We start from the raw sequence: 17,847 nt of genomic DNA, 5'->3' as shown, positions 1-17,847 counted from the left end.
ACACACACACACACACACACACACACACTGCTCCCAATCAAGTTTCCCTTCACTCAGCAGAGAGAGGGGGCAAAGCAACAGATCGATTTGTCACCTAAAATAATTTATTAAGTCCTGATAGAATGCCAGAAAGTAAACTTAGGGAAAAGTGGATGTATTATGATTGGAGTCGGGTAGATCGATGCTTTCCTCTCTCTGTGAGGCTCAGCTTGTTTGTTCAGGGTGAAATATCATCATGAAGGCACAGCACATAGCACTTCCACCTCCCCCTTATCTTGACTGCAAAATGTGTTTCTCTTCTGCTCTCTGTCTCGTGTCCCCGCCTCTTTTTTTTTGTTTCTTAGTCCCAAATGAAGGAACCGTCAGTCATCTGTAAATGGTATTCAGTGGAACAACCACTGAACTGAGATTTTTCATTGAACCAGATATCTTGTGATGTTGTTTAGAGACCTAGGGAGACAAGGGTTGAAAAGTACACTGAACACTCTGTAGGTGTATAAGTGTGACCTATTAATCCTGAGAGAAGGAGGCAAATCAATTTACTCCTTTGAAAGTTTTATCAATCATAAGCATCACAGCTTGGGGGGAGACTCAATGATGGAGGGCTTCCTCTTAATACATCATATCACTAAACTGCGATAAGCATCAGCACTTTAATCTAAAGCTTCTTTGAGAGGCTTGTGTTGTTTCTGCTTTACTAGAAAGCACACAGACCACAGAGTCACAGGAAATTATATGGACAGAAAGGCGATGACAGGGAGTGCACATAGTAATCAATCCATAAGAAAGCCCTGTGCGAGCTGCTTCTCTTTGCATATTTCATTATTTCCACATTCACTTCCCACAGCTTTTGTTGTGCAACCCACCAGACTATACATGAACAATTATTTTCAGAGAGGAACTGAGCCCAAGCAATCCCAAATTTCACCAAATGAGTGCACACAGCATCACACAGGGGGGCTGATGTTGCCACCAGTGACAGTTAAAGGAATAGTTTGACATATTTGGAAATACACTTTCTTGCAGGGAATTAATGGAGTAGATCAATACCAATTACTTATCTGTCCGTTTCATAATTGGCTAAGACCAGCAGTCGTTAGCATAGCTTAGCATAAAGACCGGAAAAAGAGGAAAACAGCTAGCCTAAGCTCTGCCTTCTAAATCTGACCTATACAGCGTGTTAATTAAAACATTATATATATTTGTTGATCAATAATGAACTAAAGTGTGTAATAAAGATCATGTAGCAAACTATTTCTTGGGAGGGAGCAGCAACTTCCTGAAGTCAACGCTGGTTGCCTGGCAACTGCTAAAAGGCAATAAATATTTCGAAAAGTAATCCCCTGTGAAACAATGTAGCTCTGAAAAAAAGCAAGGGATTAAATTAAGTTTCTAATAAGTTGGAGGAAAATTATTCAGTAATGCAATGTAAATAAAAATAATGTAGTTTAATTAATAAAGAAATTCATATTTAAGCCAATTAATTAATTTAATTAGTAACAAAGTAATATGTAAATGGTTTGATAAATAATCAAAATCAACCGTTTTAAGCAATGTTGACGGAAGACAAATACAAAATACACACATTGTGCCTTTATTTCAGCTATTGTGTTTGATTGGTTGCTGTACGTTTCTATTGGTGGCACCTGTGGTAATTGGTCGAAGGTGCAGAGGAGGGAGGAGAAAAACGTTATGCAGGAGGAAAACGAAAATAGAGTGAGAGACGCTAGGGGGAAATTGGGACAGTAAAGTCGGGTGTAAGTACGAGTTATCTGAAAAGAACTGTTGCGGTAGAATAAAACGGACATTTCTTGCTGAGTCTCGTTTGATAAAGGGGGAAGTTAATGTGCTAACTGCTAAGCTAATATCGTTGAGTCGCTGGATCAGGGATACCGTTGCTTCCCGGAAATGACGTTGTACGTGTAGGATTGTTTAGTTTTTTGGGACGAGGACTTCATCTCTGCTGTCTGCTGGTTTCATCTATAGGACCACACACTGTTCCTCAAGGAATGACACTCCACTTTGAGGTAAACTTTCTGTGATGTAACTATCTTGAGGAGGCCAGGCTTGTAACTTGTACGTGAGTGTGTTGTTCCACTGTGAGTATTTGAACCGAACTGAGTTGGCTATAAGCTGAGGTGGAAACACTACTTCGATCTTATATCTGAGTCAAAGTAGAGTTTAGGAAGTATTGGCATTTTAATATTCTTAAAGTACCACAAGTAAAAGTACTTATTATTCAGATCGACCCATTTCAGAATAATATATCATATGTTTTGATTATAATTATTGATACATTAGAGAGTTATCAAAACCTGTGCAGGGAATTTGAATACATCTGTATACTGCAGGGTAGATTGTGTAATATACTCCAGGTGTAACTAATGTATTATTTAAGAGGTGATTATTTTTCACATCATTAATCCAAATCAGTAACTAAAGATATTTAATAAATGTAGTGGAGTAAAAGTACACAATTTACCTCTGAATTGTAGTGGGGTAGAATTAGAAAGTAAAAAACACATTGAAATGCTCAAGTAAAGTACAAGCCCCTCAAAATTGTACTTAAGTACAGTACTTTAGTAAGTGTTTTAGTTACTTTACACCTGTTGCTATAAAGAAATAGTTAAAATGGTTAAAAATAGAGATTTTGCTGATTGGCAGATTTTCAACCCACAATCTGAATTTACTGACTGGCATTAGCTTTATATGAAATGGACAAATATTAAATTGGAATTCTTTTTTTCTCAGCCTACCTTCTGATGTGCTTTCTAAAATGTCAAAATTCCTTTGAAATGTATTGAGGTTCATGATATACCACAGTAAGGCTAATATATTCATGATGAAATGTAAGCACCCTGCTTAGCGACAAAGTGTGCGGTGAAAAGACCAGTATAGATAGGCTATGTGTCATAAACCCAATTGAAATTCCATTCAGCACACAATTGTCTTACCCTTTAAAAAAAATCTTTACATGGAACAGCTTGATACAAAGATAATGATGTATTTCAGTCTTGCAGAACGAGTAATATAGCAAATGAACGTGTGAGCTGCAACGAATAAGGAGATAACCTGCCTATTAAGATAAAGGGGAGGTGTTGAGGTCATCAGCTCGAGAGCAGCTGCCATTGGATGGCAGTTCAATTTAAGAGGGGGTGGACCGTCCTTTGAGAGTTTTGTAATTAATCAAAGTCCCCCTTTAAACTCGACTATTTCACGTTCAATTTTATCTGCTCGTCTCCCACGTGCAAAGCCCTTGTGTGATGTGAGCCCATATCTTAATTACTCTCAGATCACTGATACCCCCCCCCCACACACACACTCCCGGTATCTCTTGAGGAGACAGAAAATCATTTTACAGCTGAGCAGATAAGTCCCCATGCTCCCTTTAACAGCCCCCCTAGTCAAGGCACATCTGACAGTGTTGTAATGACAGACAGCCAGCAAAGGGCCATGTTCCGATAACTCCTCAGCTACGTACTTGTAATGAGCCCCCCACACCCGTGATGGATTTTCAAATTGAGCCCCTGCAAAAATATTATAATTTTAAAGCAGGCATACATCGTTAATATGTTATTAATGGCAATGGCTGCTGGAGCTTGCCTGCTGCTGAAGAAGTTTTTCAAGTTGAGTGAAGGATCATTATCGAACGTATGTTTGGGCATGGATATGTGCATTTGTGAGCGTTTACTGGAGATGTGTCCTGCTTTATAACTGACCTCTACTAAGGCCACTAATCACTGAGCCTAATTTGATGTCATGTTCTACTTAATGCAACGTTTGATGGTATTTGGTTTCCTGCAAAAGAGAACAGTAGAGTCACACTCTGCGGCTCACTCCATCTACAGTGCAGATCAGTCACCCCAGGCATTCAAGATGTAATGTGGCAGTTTTTTTCCTTGCTCTTTTTTTCTTGCGATATGTACTGGTCTTTTTGTCCTGCGTCTGTGATGCAGACAGCTCTCTTTAAAATGATCAGATTAACAATGGTAAATCGAGTGTTTGTTTCATGAGGATTTAAAGAATTGTTCTGTCATGAATATCTAAATGGAAAAAGTTGAAACAGGTAGCATTGTTGAAACACTGCCAACTGGACTCTTTCTCAGAATACACTGTGAAGAGCCTGGAGCTGCTTGTCAGATATTAATGGTGAGTAGCACATACAAACTTTAGAATGACACTATCCAGCATACCTTTTGATACTAAAATAATTATAAAGCCTTCATTCTAAAAATAAACCTGCCACATTAAAGTGCAATATTTTGATATGCTAAGTCAGGGGTTCATTAATTGCAAAGGGAAAAAAATACCAGATGGCAATGCTGGGGCTTTGAGCGTAGCTCAGGGGCTACACTGACATCATGAGCTTGTGGTTAAATTAAAGAAAAGACTGAAATAAACACAAGGTGAGTAACCCAATCTGAACTGCTGATATTAAATAGGTTTTGACTTTCTGAGCTGCCTTTCTGAGTACACACAGCTGCATAAAACACTTCCTTTTTATTGTGCTTTTGTTTGCCTTCTGTCTAAATTATAGTAGTAAACCACATTTTATTTCAATGTGAGATTGTCATTACGGTTGGGCTTACCCACCATGAGTATAAACATCGTTAGAGCAGCTATTTCAACATAGAACAACACAAATATTCACCTGCAGTGGTTTTAGGGTTTTCCCACTGGCAGATGAATCAGCATGCAGTTGTCTAATCACCTCCTTTCACTCTTTTAGCTTGTTACTAGCTAATCATGCTCATTTAAATGGCTCACATGTGTAATTACTGCCATCAAGCAGTCCCAGGCCTAACAGGTCAGCTTACTTGGAGGACTGAGCCCATTATGGAGATGTTAAGTTATGATCACAGCTGTAGGCCAGCTGTAGTAATTCAACCCAGGGGAACTGATGCCAACCCTTCTCATTGTGAAAATAAAGTGTGTGAATAACATAGAACGAGGTGTGTATGGTGTGTCCGATAATCATAAATGACCATAACTCATTTATGGCTCATTAGTGGCTACTGTTTTCCAATCAGACCATTATAGTGTAACTCAGCTAGCCCGATGAAAACAGTGACTTTGTGCTTCTGCATAAAAAGTGTAATTGTGCCGGTGAATGCTAATGATGGTCTCGATAAACCAAAGCTCCTGCAGTTGATTGTTAGTGTTTTTTGTTGTTCCAAGGCTGAGCAACAGAAATGAGGGGGGAAGCATAGTCACGTCTTGGGAAGTGTCTGTACTTACCTTACAAAAACGTTTTTATTTAGGATGCGGGGAGTGAAGTGACACTCAGAGGATTAGCTGCAGCATTTTCCATAAAGCGAACGCGCTCTGAGGACACCTTCAAGTCTTTCTCACTTTCCCCTTAACTCCCTGATTCCCCCTCTCACTTTTCTTTTACTCCATTGCCACACTCCCAGGAGGTGAAAGGAATAAGCCCTGAACTGTTGGAAAAGAGGAAGAGGAGGAAGTGCGAATAGGGTGAACATAAATTCACTAGGTGTTTCAAGTATAGGTGTGTGTGCTTGCTACATGGATTTGGGAATACGCAGACAGACATCTGGGGAAGCCATGGTGCCTGCAGGCTATAAACTAACAGTACAAAAAAAGCTGTGCAGATCCGCAGCTGGAATGAACCAGTGTTATGGCTGCTTTATGGACTGTGCCCATCCAATCAGAGCTATAATTAAGCAAGCGCAGTGTGAGAATGGTGAATGCAAAGCATCTAATAGCTCTCAATATCATTTTGTTGTTTACTAGAGCCAAAAGACTTCGCTCTGTGTGAGTGCTGCAGCGCCATGTTGACACGGCTGTTTTATTATGAGCAAATACAGTTTTTTTTTTTCCTGCGCTTTCTCTGCTTAAAAGAGTCTCGGTAAGGAGGACCCAGGAGGATGCACATTCTATTTCATTTCCATTTGAAAAACAGTGCAGTGGAAATGACAAATGTGTGAGGTCTATTGAGGAGCCTTCAGGGCAGTAATGTAAATAACAGAAATTAATCATCTTCTCCAAAGAGGGGGAAACACGCCTCACAGTCACAACAAAGGTCACAAATCCGGCCTTCGCCTTCACATCTTCCAAACAAGAAACGACAGACTTCTGAAACGCCACTAATGTCTGAGTGTGTGGTCTTGTGTGTTTTACCCAGTGTGTGTTTACTGAGTGTGTGTATGTTTTCACGTACACGTGTGTATGAGCATGTGCAAGTATATCTGTGAGTGCTTTCTGAATCTGCCTTTTGAATTTCTTTCGGTTTATTTGTGTTGCGAGTGCAAGGTTGTGCGAGTGCATCTGCATCCACGGTGCATACCTTCATGGACGCTTTTATTGTCTGTTTGAGTGAGTGTTTGGTCACAGATTCACAGGATACCTTTTTCTCTGAGGCTGAACCATCTACTTTTAGCTGACAGCAAATAGTTGAGCAGAACCAATTTAATCTTGTTTTTCAGCCCAGGATGACATACGGGAGAATAAAGCAGTGAAGCTTGTCCTAACTCTCCTGGTGGAGGCAGTCACTACGGGCAGCCGTACACTGAAGAATAGATGGTAATTGCAATGTGGTAATTTGAACTTTATAGGCATCATGGGAAGCTATGGCAACACTGTGGTATTACCATACACACAGCCACCTTCTCATACCTAGTCTCACAGCTTCCAAGGAAACTAATTTGCAGCTCGGGAAAATCGTACCTGACAGATCGATTCACCAGTTGTACGCACAATTAATGGACAATTCAGGAAAATAAGCATCCTTTGGGTGGCTTTTGCTCAGGAGAACGTGTGCACAAATGTTGCTCTCCCACATCTCATAAATGTCACAATTAAAACCAACCACAAGCTCTGTGTACATTACAATGCCTCTCGAGGGACAGCTTGACATTTGGACAATCATGTCGTGTTTCTCATCAGGGTAGAAGTTGGATTTTATGTACCCTGAAGAGGTTGCGCATTGCAGCATTATTAGACTCATTTGGAGAGAAGGAGGTAATTGCGTTGGAAATAAAGCAGGCAGAATGTTGCACATATATTCATAGCGGCAAGAGCCACTAAAATAAGCTTCTTCAATGACGGGGATCTATACATAGAGCTGGTCTGAGCTGAAGTGTTGCTGGTGTGCAGCACACACCAGCTGTCAGTGTGAGGAAAGAGGAAAATAGCTTTCATCACGGAGGGAAGAGGACTATTGGGCCACAGGGAGGCAGAGACTGAATCAGTCATACATTTTCAAATAAATCCACATGGGTAAACTAGAATTTGACTGCAGGAATCCGGAGTGGTACGTAATGTAACGTAACCAAACTGCTCATCCTCCCGAGAGAACCTGCAGATGAGCAGAGCAAAGCTACAAACAAGAAATCCTTTTCAGTTCTCAGAATTCTGCAGAGTCCAAAACTGGATTAGCAGCAGCTTTGCACAAAGTAGTCGATGAAAATTCAAAGGAAAGGCATACCGATTGTTTTACGTAACATCAGGTTGGATGTAAATGAACTAGTGTTGACTCTATCTAGACTTCCTTCGTTTTGAGAGGCTGGAACTGGGTAGCTTAATCATTGCCCTGTTGCTTATGTTTTTGTTGATGGACAAAATTATGGGATTTGACTAAGAGGATTAAAATGACAGCAGTTAATGAGACACAGCTGGGACTGGATCACAACAGACAAAATTGTATCCCCCGTTGGAGTTACAAATCCATAAACACATAAACAGACAGCACATGGGCATTCACATCATCACACGCAAATGTTCCCTCTCTCTCTTTTCACACCTAGAAGCCAAGACATGGGCTGCCACTCACTTTTATACTGTATAATTCTAGTTACACTAGGTTTATTATCATATTCTATTAACCATATTACATTTTAGTTTTTCTGCTGAAGTTGAAATACTTAGTCTAACAGGACAGCAGTGGGGAAAACGGACCCCCTCCTCCTTTAAATGTTCGATAGGGGCAGGGCCAATGTATGCACATGACAATGAGGCTTCTGGTGTAAATGAAATTCGAAGCTGATCCACTTCACATTACCACCTTGATCCATGTTATAATGCCTTATAAAGTCAGCTGCTCTGACAGGATAAACAGGGGTTGGCATCTGCAAGAAAACACCTGACAACATTGCTTTATTCTGACATGGAGGTACAACTGATACCTTCAAAAAAAAATGGGGGCGGGGGGGTGTTTGAAGAGCAGGTGTTTGGCCAACATGACCCCTTACCCAGTCTTTTCATCATCCTTTAGCCATTCAAATTAAAACTACTTATGTACAGTACAAAGGTTGCGGCCTCTGTTAGTGATCGTCACCAGCTAGTAAACTCTGCCTGTAGGCTGTTTTGTGCTAAGCAGTCAGAAAGTGATAGCAGAGAAGTGGTTAAAGCAAAGCAATAAGTGAAAGAGTGCTTAACCCTCCGAAAAGCTAATTTAAGTGATAATCAATTCCAAACAAACGTTTCATTTTTTCATAATATGGTTAAAGTCTTCAATTCCACATATGAAACTCCCTGTATTATATAATTATAATGTACAGACTGGGACTAATTGTTCTTAGAGGCACAATATACTGTAGGCTCATGTCTTCTATGTAAATGTCACCATGTGATATTTGATGCAGTGATTATAGGATCCGCTGTATGGAACACAGCCCACTTTCATTAAATGTACATGGATTGATTTCCTATGATCATCAGCCATGATCATTTCTGTTATCGACATTTGTCCTCCTGCCTTTCCAATAAGTCAAACCAAACATCCTTCTACCTTTCCACTCTTGAGTAATGACATGTTTATTGTATGTATGTGGCGTTTGATGTCTGATATACATAACCATTTTAATGACATTCCTGGACATCATCTCTTCATGAGTAGCCTGCAGCAAACCCACACACACTAAAGCACTAACATGCTTAATTAAGCTCATGGGGCCCGAGATGAGCCTACATGACTTTAATGTGGCCTGAACCTATATGATAATGTAATATGCATGATTACAAAGACGCATCTAGTTTAAAGATTTTAAATAATCTAAGCAACACGTTATTAATCACTGTTTGAGAGCACATCTAGAAGAATGAGTGCCTGGAACGCATGCATTTAGAAGGGTTCCTGATGAAATAACGTGTGTGTGTGTGTGTGTGTCCATCTATGTGGGTGTTTTAATCTATGTACACCTCTTGACTTTCGCACAGCAACGATGCATTATATATATTTCCTCATGCAGCAGTCAAAAATGACGTCGCCAGCATCAATTTGCTGCAGCACATTTATTGTGATTCCTCTCATCTTTCAATCTCACAGCTGTGCCGTGTTAGGTTGTTACATGTAAAAGGGGGGGACTGTATTATAATCAAACTTTAATAAAACAACTAGCTGTGGCTCTCACGGATGCATGCTTTACAGCGAGTCAGTCAGATACAAAGGAGTAACCGCAGTGAAGGAATGTAAATCAGAGGGAGATCACAGCATCAGGCCGTTGCTTTGAATTTCTCCATTACATGGTGTGCTGAGGAGGAGAAGATATAAAGATCTGAAGGATGACCTGTCAGTTCACAGCCTTTCCTATGCTAAAACCAGCATGACAGACTTCTCGCCCTGCAATGCTGCCTGCCTGAAATAAGATTCAAGAATTAAGACCAGCACTTTAGGCTGTAAACTGTTAATCTGCTCTAATATTTGGAAACACGTTGCCCTTTCGATGCTCAAGGGCCACCGCATTGTTTAGCTTGTCCTGATGGTGTGATGAATTAGTGAATTTCTGTGAGTGTGCCTTGAATTCCATTATGTTAATGTGAGCAGACTGCCTGATCGGCAAGTAGCATCTAATAAGATGTGTTTCTGTTCAGGCAAACTGTTTCTATCCGAGGGAACATGGATTTAACCACCTGTGCACATATTCCAATACAAGCAGATTTTTATAGAAGCACTCCGGCCATGACTGGAGAAATACTCTTAAATGGGAATCGGCTTACTTACTGAAATGTTAAAAGCAGTGCATGTTGTGTTCTCAGACGCACAGGACCCTATCATCTCCAGGTTAACAGCTTATGAGGACCAATGACTTTGACTCTTACAGTAAGAGGGAACAAAAAGTTATGCCTCCATTTTCAATCAGCCTGAGTTTCAACCCACACAGACGACATGCTTCAGTGATCTGAGAAATTGCAGGATACCACCCCTTCCAATTTCACCATCACTGGACCAGACTGTTGCAGGCATTTGAAACAATTACCCCAAGGGGACCAGAGTAACCTTGTTTATAGCTCATTGAGCAGCCACAGTTCCAATTTTGCACAGGTAATTACAACATCGTTATCTTCTCCTAAATCTTCTCCAGAGGTGTTATCAGGAAAAGCTACCTTTGGCTCAGCTGTTTGCCTTTTGGACATTGATCCAAACAAACACAGCATCAGTATGCCAGGACATTTCTTGGACGGGCTTATGTTCGTTCTCCAGGTGTCGGTGACCCAGCACAGTCCGATCACCCTGAACACATCAGTCACCCTAACACACATCTGTCGCACCGGTCTACCCACTCCATCACAGCCATGGCTGGTCTCTCTCCTTGAATGTCCCATCCCGCTTGGAGAGGACAAACAAATCTTCTGATTTGCCTCTAATCTGCAGTCTACCCTCAGCGTGGGCCACCCTCAACCCGGCAAATCAAGGACAAGCACTCCATGGGGGTGTATCCATTAGCACAGCATCCTGCTTCCACCATAGTGTGATAGGGACAGGACAGAGGGATACGCTCCAATTAGAGATGGAGACATGGGGACTTTGCCCCTGACACGTCCCTGCTGCTCCACAAAAGAAGTGTGAGCATACCTTTCTCCTACAAAAGAAAGGCTATCCTTTCCAATCTCGTCCCCTGCCTGGGGCTGTTGCTGTTCACTCACCTCATGAAGCCAAAACATTTCAAATCATGCTGTTTTCTTTTCATGTGTGTCGTGCCGCCTTGGTGTGTGTGTGAAGTATGAATGGCAGGTCAGCTTATGTGTGGGAACATGGCTATGAAAGAAATCGTGTGTGATCTTGTGCGTGTGCCTTCTCTTTGGCACGAGGGTGAAAGTGTTATCTTGGGGTGGTCTTTGGCATGCATCCCTCGTCTGAGGCTTACATCCACTGAAATCCATCCCTCTATATAGTGCAGCATATCAGCTTGCCTGTATTGGGTTGGGGTGGGTTGGATCGGCTTCATGCTTCATACATTTGCATGCTGCATGAACACAATCTGCTCACGCCCATTGGGATCTCCCCCCCGTCCATTTGCATTGTTTTTACGCTCCTACACGAAATGAACCAATTTGTGGTCATAGTCCGTATGGTTTCTAATCAGGATTTGTGTACATGAGAGGTTAGAGGCACAGAAGAAAGCATAGCAACATCACTCTGCTATGAATATTTCATCTTTGTTCTACATGAATAAAACACAACATGTTCCTGATTCAATCACAGGACAGCATACCTTTCACTGGTCCCATGTGTAACTGTCCATTCTAAAGGGGAGCGATGAGCACTCAGATATGAACTTTTCCATTACAAGGCGCTTCTCATTGAATCCGAACTTCACCAATGTCCTGCACATGCAGCCCTCCGCACAACACCGACAAAATCTAGTGTGTTTGGTTGATTATGCAGTGTATCAACTATGCATGAAGCAATTACATACCAGGGCCTTGGGGCTCAGATGAGAACCGAATGGATAAATTCCTACAACGATCCCTCCCTCCACTTTCTCTACATGTCCATTCATTAATCCGGCGAGGCAGCCATTTGTTTGTGCAAACATTCGTTTAGCTGTTTGTTTGTCTGCGCGCTCAGCCATTGCAGCTTTCCTTTTCTTTTTTCACCTGCTTCAAGAATGTCGGTGTCTTGTGACCCAATCTATCAGGATTTCCATCGGAGGTGAAGAGACTGGCCACATAGGCGCTGGGGAATGAGGCTTGTTGTGACAGAAGAAGTGAGATGAGAAATAAACCACTGGATCTGCAGAGGCTTGGATTGATTGAAATTTAGAGAGAGGGAGTAAAAATTAAATTGGAGGGAGGGGGGAGCTAGATCAGAGAAGTTGGAAATAGAGAGGAGAGCAGGAGTCAGCATGATAGGGGGCAAGTCAGAGATTGAGATTTTTTGCCCTGAAAGCACCAACTTCAAAAGCTTTGGGGGGCATGCCTTTACACAATTTTACTCTTAACATAATCCAGATATCTGAGAGAGGGAGAGTGTGTGAGCGAGAGAGTGCTGATGGGGATGAGAGAGATGTAAGGGAGACAGAAGCATCTCCGTGGCAACCCAAACCACCCCCCCCCACTTGATCCTCCTTAGAACAGAATTAATAAGTTATCACCCATTTCACTAAGTCCAACATTTATGATTGCTCTGAGGTTAAGCTATCAACTGCATTACCATGTTGAAATGAATTTGAGTGCCTTGTGTTTTTAGGTTGTTGCTGTGTGTGTGTGTGTGTGTGTGTGTGTGTGTGTGTGTGTGTGTGTGTGTGTGTGTGTGTGTGTGTGTGTGTGTGTGTGTGTGTGTGTGTGTGTGTGTGTGTGTGTGTGTGTGTGTGTGTGTGTGTGTGTGTGTGTGTGTGTGTGTGTGTGTGTGTGTGTGTGTGTGTGTGTGTGTGTGTGTGTCATTCTTCCATCTGGATTCTTTTAATCCCATTCTCGTCCTCTAATCCATCTTTCTCCCTCTCTTCCTCCCACACTCTATTTGCCCTCTACACCCTCCCCAACATCCCTAACTCCCATCCTCCCTCTCGCTGCTTGCTTGATCGCATGCTGTCTCCATAGCGAGGAGCTGTATCTTCCACGCGGTCGTGATTCACTTGGCAGCCACTTGAGATAAACATGTTGTGGTGGCCAGACGCCTGGGTCCCGGTCCGGAGGAGCAGGTTGACGTGGGAGGGCCCTGCCCAGGTCCCATCGTCAGCATGGACAGCAGCAGCAGCCACTTGGCCAGATGGTCCGGAGTCAAGCTCTCGCCACTGTTCATCAAATGAACCGGCTCGCTCTGTCTTGCCTCGCCATGGCCCCCAGCATCATGTCACAGTGGAACCAGAGAAAATTAGCACCTAATTATAGGACCCTCTCTGTGAAGAATGTTACTGGTGCTGGTGGTGTGTGTCAGTGTGTGGAGGCTGGCTGGTTGACTCACTGTGGGGACTGAGGCCGGTATTCCACGCAGAGGACATACAGAACACAAGCACAGGGCATGGAGGACACAAGTCATGACAAACACATATGCACAGGGACACACACAGGCATAAGGCTGAAACTCCCTTCTTTCTGGTTGATTTCAGCCACAGCAGGGTCTGCACCCCCATCCTACTAGGCTGCCACAACAGAAACCACTTGTGTTCCATCTCTGATCCAACAGGATTAATTACACACACAATGGAGGCTGATGTCTCTGGTTTTCTATGCTCCGCAGGCTCCCTTGTGTTAAGGATGGAGTAGTTAATCTTCACTGGGAACAATGGAGATTTCGTTCTGGTGTATTTTGTTGAGCCATAGATTTAGAAGAGAGCTTGACTATGCTGCCATCTTGTGATTGCATCTGCACAAGTACAGGATGTAAATGAGAGGACTGAAATGACTGAATGTCCTGGATTGCTTCATCAGTCTAATACTAAGCAGTAAGGTTGAAATGATATGAATTTTACCATGGCACACCCAGAATATTAAACGCCTTGAAGGCCATCCTTTAGAATACTGGTCAGATACTCATTTGAGCAACTCTTTGATCAGGAGAAAATATCCTGAGGGCTGCTCAGAAGGCAGAACCAGCAGCGGTCAGAAAATAGCTGCATGATGAAACTGTAAAAATCTGAGGAGTGAGAAATGCCTTCTGCTGAAATGGCAAAGGGGCTGCCAGCGCTGTGAGGAATCAAATAAAATCAATCAATGTTGTCTGGAAAGTTAGCAATTAAATCTTTATTAGGTCTGCAAAGACTTGCCAAAAATAGGTTAATATAACAAAAAAATCAATATCTCATTCTTAAACCATACAAAACCATATTGCATCACACTTTAAAACCGTTGATTACTCCAACATCTCTGAGCAGTCATGTATGATGACATCCGTTTACAACACAACAGAACAGAGAGGAAATGTTATAGACCGAGCAAAACATCACACAGACTCGTACGCTACGCTGTCTGCCTTTGCATCACTGAACGTGGATGCATACTTGTAAATGTCATGGAGTTAATGCAACACTTTGGCACAATAGATATTCTGACATCAAGAAACTGTAAGCAAAAGTCCTCGCAGGTTTTTAGTGCATGTTGAGCAAATTGTAATCCACTGAAGAGCGAAGAGAAACACCGGAAAGGAAGAACCGGGGATCGATGCGTGCACAGGATGAGAAAAGGGTCGTGGGTCGGTGGAGGGGCAGGGACGAGGCACTGGTGCAGTTTTTTTAGGGAACAACCACCTTGTAAGGGCTCCCGGGGATGTTGTCGTCGCCCCATTTGACAATGACAGTGTAGCTGCCCTTGTCCTTGACGGTGTAGGTGACGTTATAGAGCTTGTTGCCCATGTGCTTGACATACACCTCCTCACAAGGGGCTTGGGGTCCATGCACCCCGACCATCAGCATGTTGGAACCTGGATGAGAAGAAATAGGGGTTTAATGATTTTATGAATGACAACCGTGATCTAAAGATGAGCTTATCAAACATTTTATACAAGCAATGGATGAAGTGATTTAGTTTAATGTAAGAGGTGTTCCTCATAGTGATAAACCAATCACCTTATTCTGTTTCCCATAACGCTACCTCAGCGTTTTAGGGTCTTTTAGCTCTTTGTTTAGGATGAAACCCTGCAACTGTAATCCTTTGTTTACCAACATTCTTCCACCATGTTTTTAAGTCAAACAATACAAAATGTATGCTACCTGCCCAACACCAAACACCAGAAATGATAAAGCAGGCAACTACTGTAGTTCCCAAACATAGTGGCGCAGCTGCTGAAGAACATGATGTACTGCTCTGGAGATTGAAAGAGAATTAACAGTCTCTGGTTGCCAAAAACACGACGCAAACTAATGAGTCGTGTGAATGCTAATTGTTTTTGTGTCTGCTCGATGTTCATCAAGATATTTGACTTATGTTTCTAATGTATGAATAGAAAGGGTTTTGTCTTTGTGGCAGATAATCTCACCTGCTTTGCTGCAGTCAACTGTGAAATTGTTTTTCTGTCCGACCAAGGCTTTGGAGAGCCCTGCTCCACGACAAACCACCATGCTGGCATCAGATGTCAGCTTTGTTGAGGTGGTGGAGGAGGAGGAACTGGAGCTGTAAGCACCGCCTACTTTGGAGGTCTTGGTGACAGTTTCGACCAACACAGAGGAGGTCTCGTGGAGGCTGTGTCCCCCTGAGAGCCGGGCTCCTGTAGCAGACACAGAGAGAGGTTATCTAATGTCATCAAAGCTCTGATGCTAGAGAACAAAATGAAAAATATTTCATTCCACTTTCAAATAAAGGGAATTTCCTAGACTCACGGGAGTTTTTCTTATTCTTGAAAGTATCTTATGTCACATTAATAAATGAAAAGGGAATTTGCTAGCAGTGACAGAAGGTGTAACTCAGTGCCGTGCTGGAGGAAGACAGTTTTTATGCAAAATTTACACTGAGTACAGGAACGAAGATGACATAACATTTTCCTGACTTCCTCGCTTTTATCAGAGGAACATTTGTTTCATAATCGAGACACTTGTCATGTGAGATCCACAGATCAGATGGGAGAGTGACTGTCAAACGGACCTGTGATTTTGGCTTTGAAAGGGCTGCCCACTATGTGCTGTGGCCCTCCGTATTTAATAGTGATGAGATAGTTGCCGGGTGCCATGGGTGTGTAGGTGATCTTGTAGCCTTCAGGACACTCCCGGCAGTCCATCTTGACCTTAGATGGCCCGTCGATGTTGACCGATAGAGTGGCAGAGCCGGCGTTACAGGTGTTGACCACAAACTCTGAGGGTGCACCTACAATGCAGGAAAAGATTAAAAGATTTCTTAATCATTGCACAACATTACAATGGAGCCATGCTTGGTTATCAGCTAATGTTTAACATTATTGTAGTCGTGGTGGTGATTGCTACCTGTGGTCCCTCCCAGCAGGCCAGGGCCGTGTGCTGTCACCATGCCGGGGTCTCCAACCAGCCCCGGGTCTCCCACTCGCACGTTGAAGGGGCTTCCAGGAATGTGGCATCCGTTGAACTTGACATCTATGGCATGAACGCCGTTCTCTCGTGGAATGAAGCGGATTACATTCTTGTCTGAACACAACACAAAAAACAACTGGGTAAAGTACTCCTAAATGACACTTACACATCCAAAAAAATAGAACAAAATACTGAATTCTTCTACTTTTCACTACAGGGAGATCGGTGCGTACCGCTGTCAAGCTCAGTGACATAGCATTCTTCAGAAGAGCCGGAGGGGGTGTGAACTTTGGCGTCAACGACACCTCGAGCCCCATTGCGTTGCACCATGAAGGATGCCTCTTGATTTACCTTCAAGTCCTTCTCCTGCAAAAGACAGGGAAGAATATGATCAGAAAATATGTGCGTGCATGTGTGTGTGCCCGCATCTCTAGGGACACAAAGTGTGTGACTCATCGTGCCTGAACTAGAATAGATTTAACGGTTGGGTGTAAGAGGCAGAAAAGGTCAGAGTTTACAGCGAGGCGTTTAGTGTTTTTGCCCTACAGGCGTACGAGCTGTCCTGCCTGACATAAGAGGCAGTGTGACATTGTAAACGTTGGTCTGATATTGCACTTCATCCGGCTTCAAGTGGTAGAAAAGCACTCTGAAGAGGCATTTCAGTCAGGTAAAAATATATGTTTGCAGCATTGTTGGCAATTGTAATGGAAACTGAAAGCAAATAAAACAAGCATCTGTAACGCAGAGAGCAATATTGTGAGCTGTCACAGATATCTATAAAGAAGTCATTATCTTGCACTTGCTGTTTTCTTGCCTTTCTCCTCTCAGTTAGAGACACAATTGAAAACACAGACACAGAATCACTAAGACTCGCTGCCCGCCCACACATAGCACAGCTTGTGATGCCCAACATTAGCAAGGGACAGTTAATCCAGCCCTTCATCACTGGCCAGCATCACAGTATTATAGCTCCAGCTCTGGCATTAAATTACGCTTCAAGGGCGAATGCTATTAGACAGAACTATCTACAGCCACTCTAACCATGTAACATACAACCTGTTTTTTTACACCTGATATTTTGTGCATGTGCTGTGTCTGCTTTTAATGCTAATGTGGCTTTGGTTCACTTTGTGCGTGTGTGTGTGTGTAATCTTACCTGAACGCTAGTAACAGTGAGCCTGCTGGCCTCGTCTGACAGTGTAGCGATTGGAACGATGAATGGACTGTCAGGGATGTGCTCGTTGTTGAACTTGATTGACACCTCGTAGTCACCTGGGGAACAGACAGATTATTTACTTTCACCAACAAAAGAACTGTAAGGAAGTATGAAAGAAGTACTGAAAAGGTTAGCAGCTTAGAGACAAAAAGCACTTGGAAACAACTTAAAATCAGGGACCTTCTTCTCTTGGGGGCAACAAATGTTTTACCTGGTTCTTTCACTATGTAGGAGACGCCGCAGGAGCCGTCCTTCCTGTCCTCAAAGGAGATTTCAGCCTTGCTGGGGCCTTCCACAGCGATGGACAGACCGCCAGCTCCTGCCTCTCTGGTCCAGATACTAAATTCAGCTAGAGAGTGGGAAAAAAATGTTAATCTTAAGTATTAACACTTCAATAAACATTTAAATCATGAGTTAAATCCCATCAAACGTCTTGTTTTCTTAAATAAGCTTTACTTTCTTGGTTTATTTTTTATT

General features: G+C 42.7%; 1 protein-coding gene and 1 long non-coding RNA gene across 4 annotated transcripts in view; one reads left to right on the top strand and one right to left on the bottom strand.

Moving 5' to 3' along the window:
- Nucleotides 1–1,645: 1,645 nt before the first annotated feature.
- LOC134882587 (uncharacterized) lies at nucleotides 1,646–17,603 on the top strand. 2 transcript variants are annotated; one of them, XR_010168177.1, is made up of 4 exons: nucleotides 1,646–1,757; nucleotides 1,987–2,027; nucleotides 16,111–16,294; nucleotides 16,372–17,603. It is a non-coding gene; the product is annotated as an uncharacterized LOC134882587 (long non-coding RNA). The 2 variants fall into 2 exon arrangements; XR_010168176.1 differs by lacking the exon at nucleotides 1,646–1,757 and having other exon boundaries at nucleotides 1,768–2,027.
- Nucleotides 13,897–17,847, bottom strand: part of LOC134882577 (filamin-C-like) — a 22,760-nt gene continuing 18,809 nt past the window's right edge. For both annotated transcript variants that reach the window (XM_063910370.1, XM_063910378.1), the window contains 7 exons: nucleotides 17,582–17,719; nucleotides 17,311–17,426; nucleotides 16,388–16,520; nucleotides 16,092–16,268; nucleotides 15,757–15,975; nucleotides 15,155–15,382; nucleotides 13,897–14,599 (listed from right to left, as the gene is read on the bottom strand). In XM_063910370.1, coding sequence (XP_063766440.1) covers nucleotides 14,412–14,599; nucleotides 15,155–15,382; nucleotides 15,757–15,975; nucleotides 16,092–16,268; nucleotides 16,388–16,520; nucleotides 17,311–17,426; nucleotides 17,582–17,719 — 1,199 coding nt within the window. In that variant the 3' untranslated portion in view covers nucleotides 13,897–14,411. The remainder of the gene's footprint in view (nucleotides 14,600–15,154; nucleotides 15,383–15,756; nucleotides 15,976–16,091; nucleotides 16,269–16,387; nucleotides 16,521–17,310; nucleotides 17,427–17,581; nucleotides 17,720–17,847) is intronic.

The sequence above is a fragment of the Eleginops maclovinus genome, chromosome 2 (genome assembly GCF_036324505.1).
Source record: "Eleginops maclovinus isolate JMC-PN-2008 ecotype Puerto Natales chromosome 2, JC_Emac_rtc_rv5, whole genome shotgun sequence".
NCBI classification, from domain to species: Eukaryota; Metazoa; Chordata; class Actinopteri; order Perciformes; family Eleginopidae; genus Eleginops; species Eleginops maclovinus.
The sequence above is the reverse complement of the archived record's forward strand: the minus strand, read 5'-3'. Positions and strand labels throughout refer to the sequence as shown.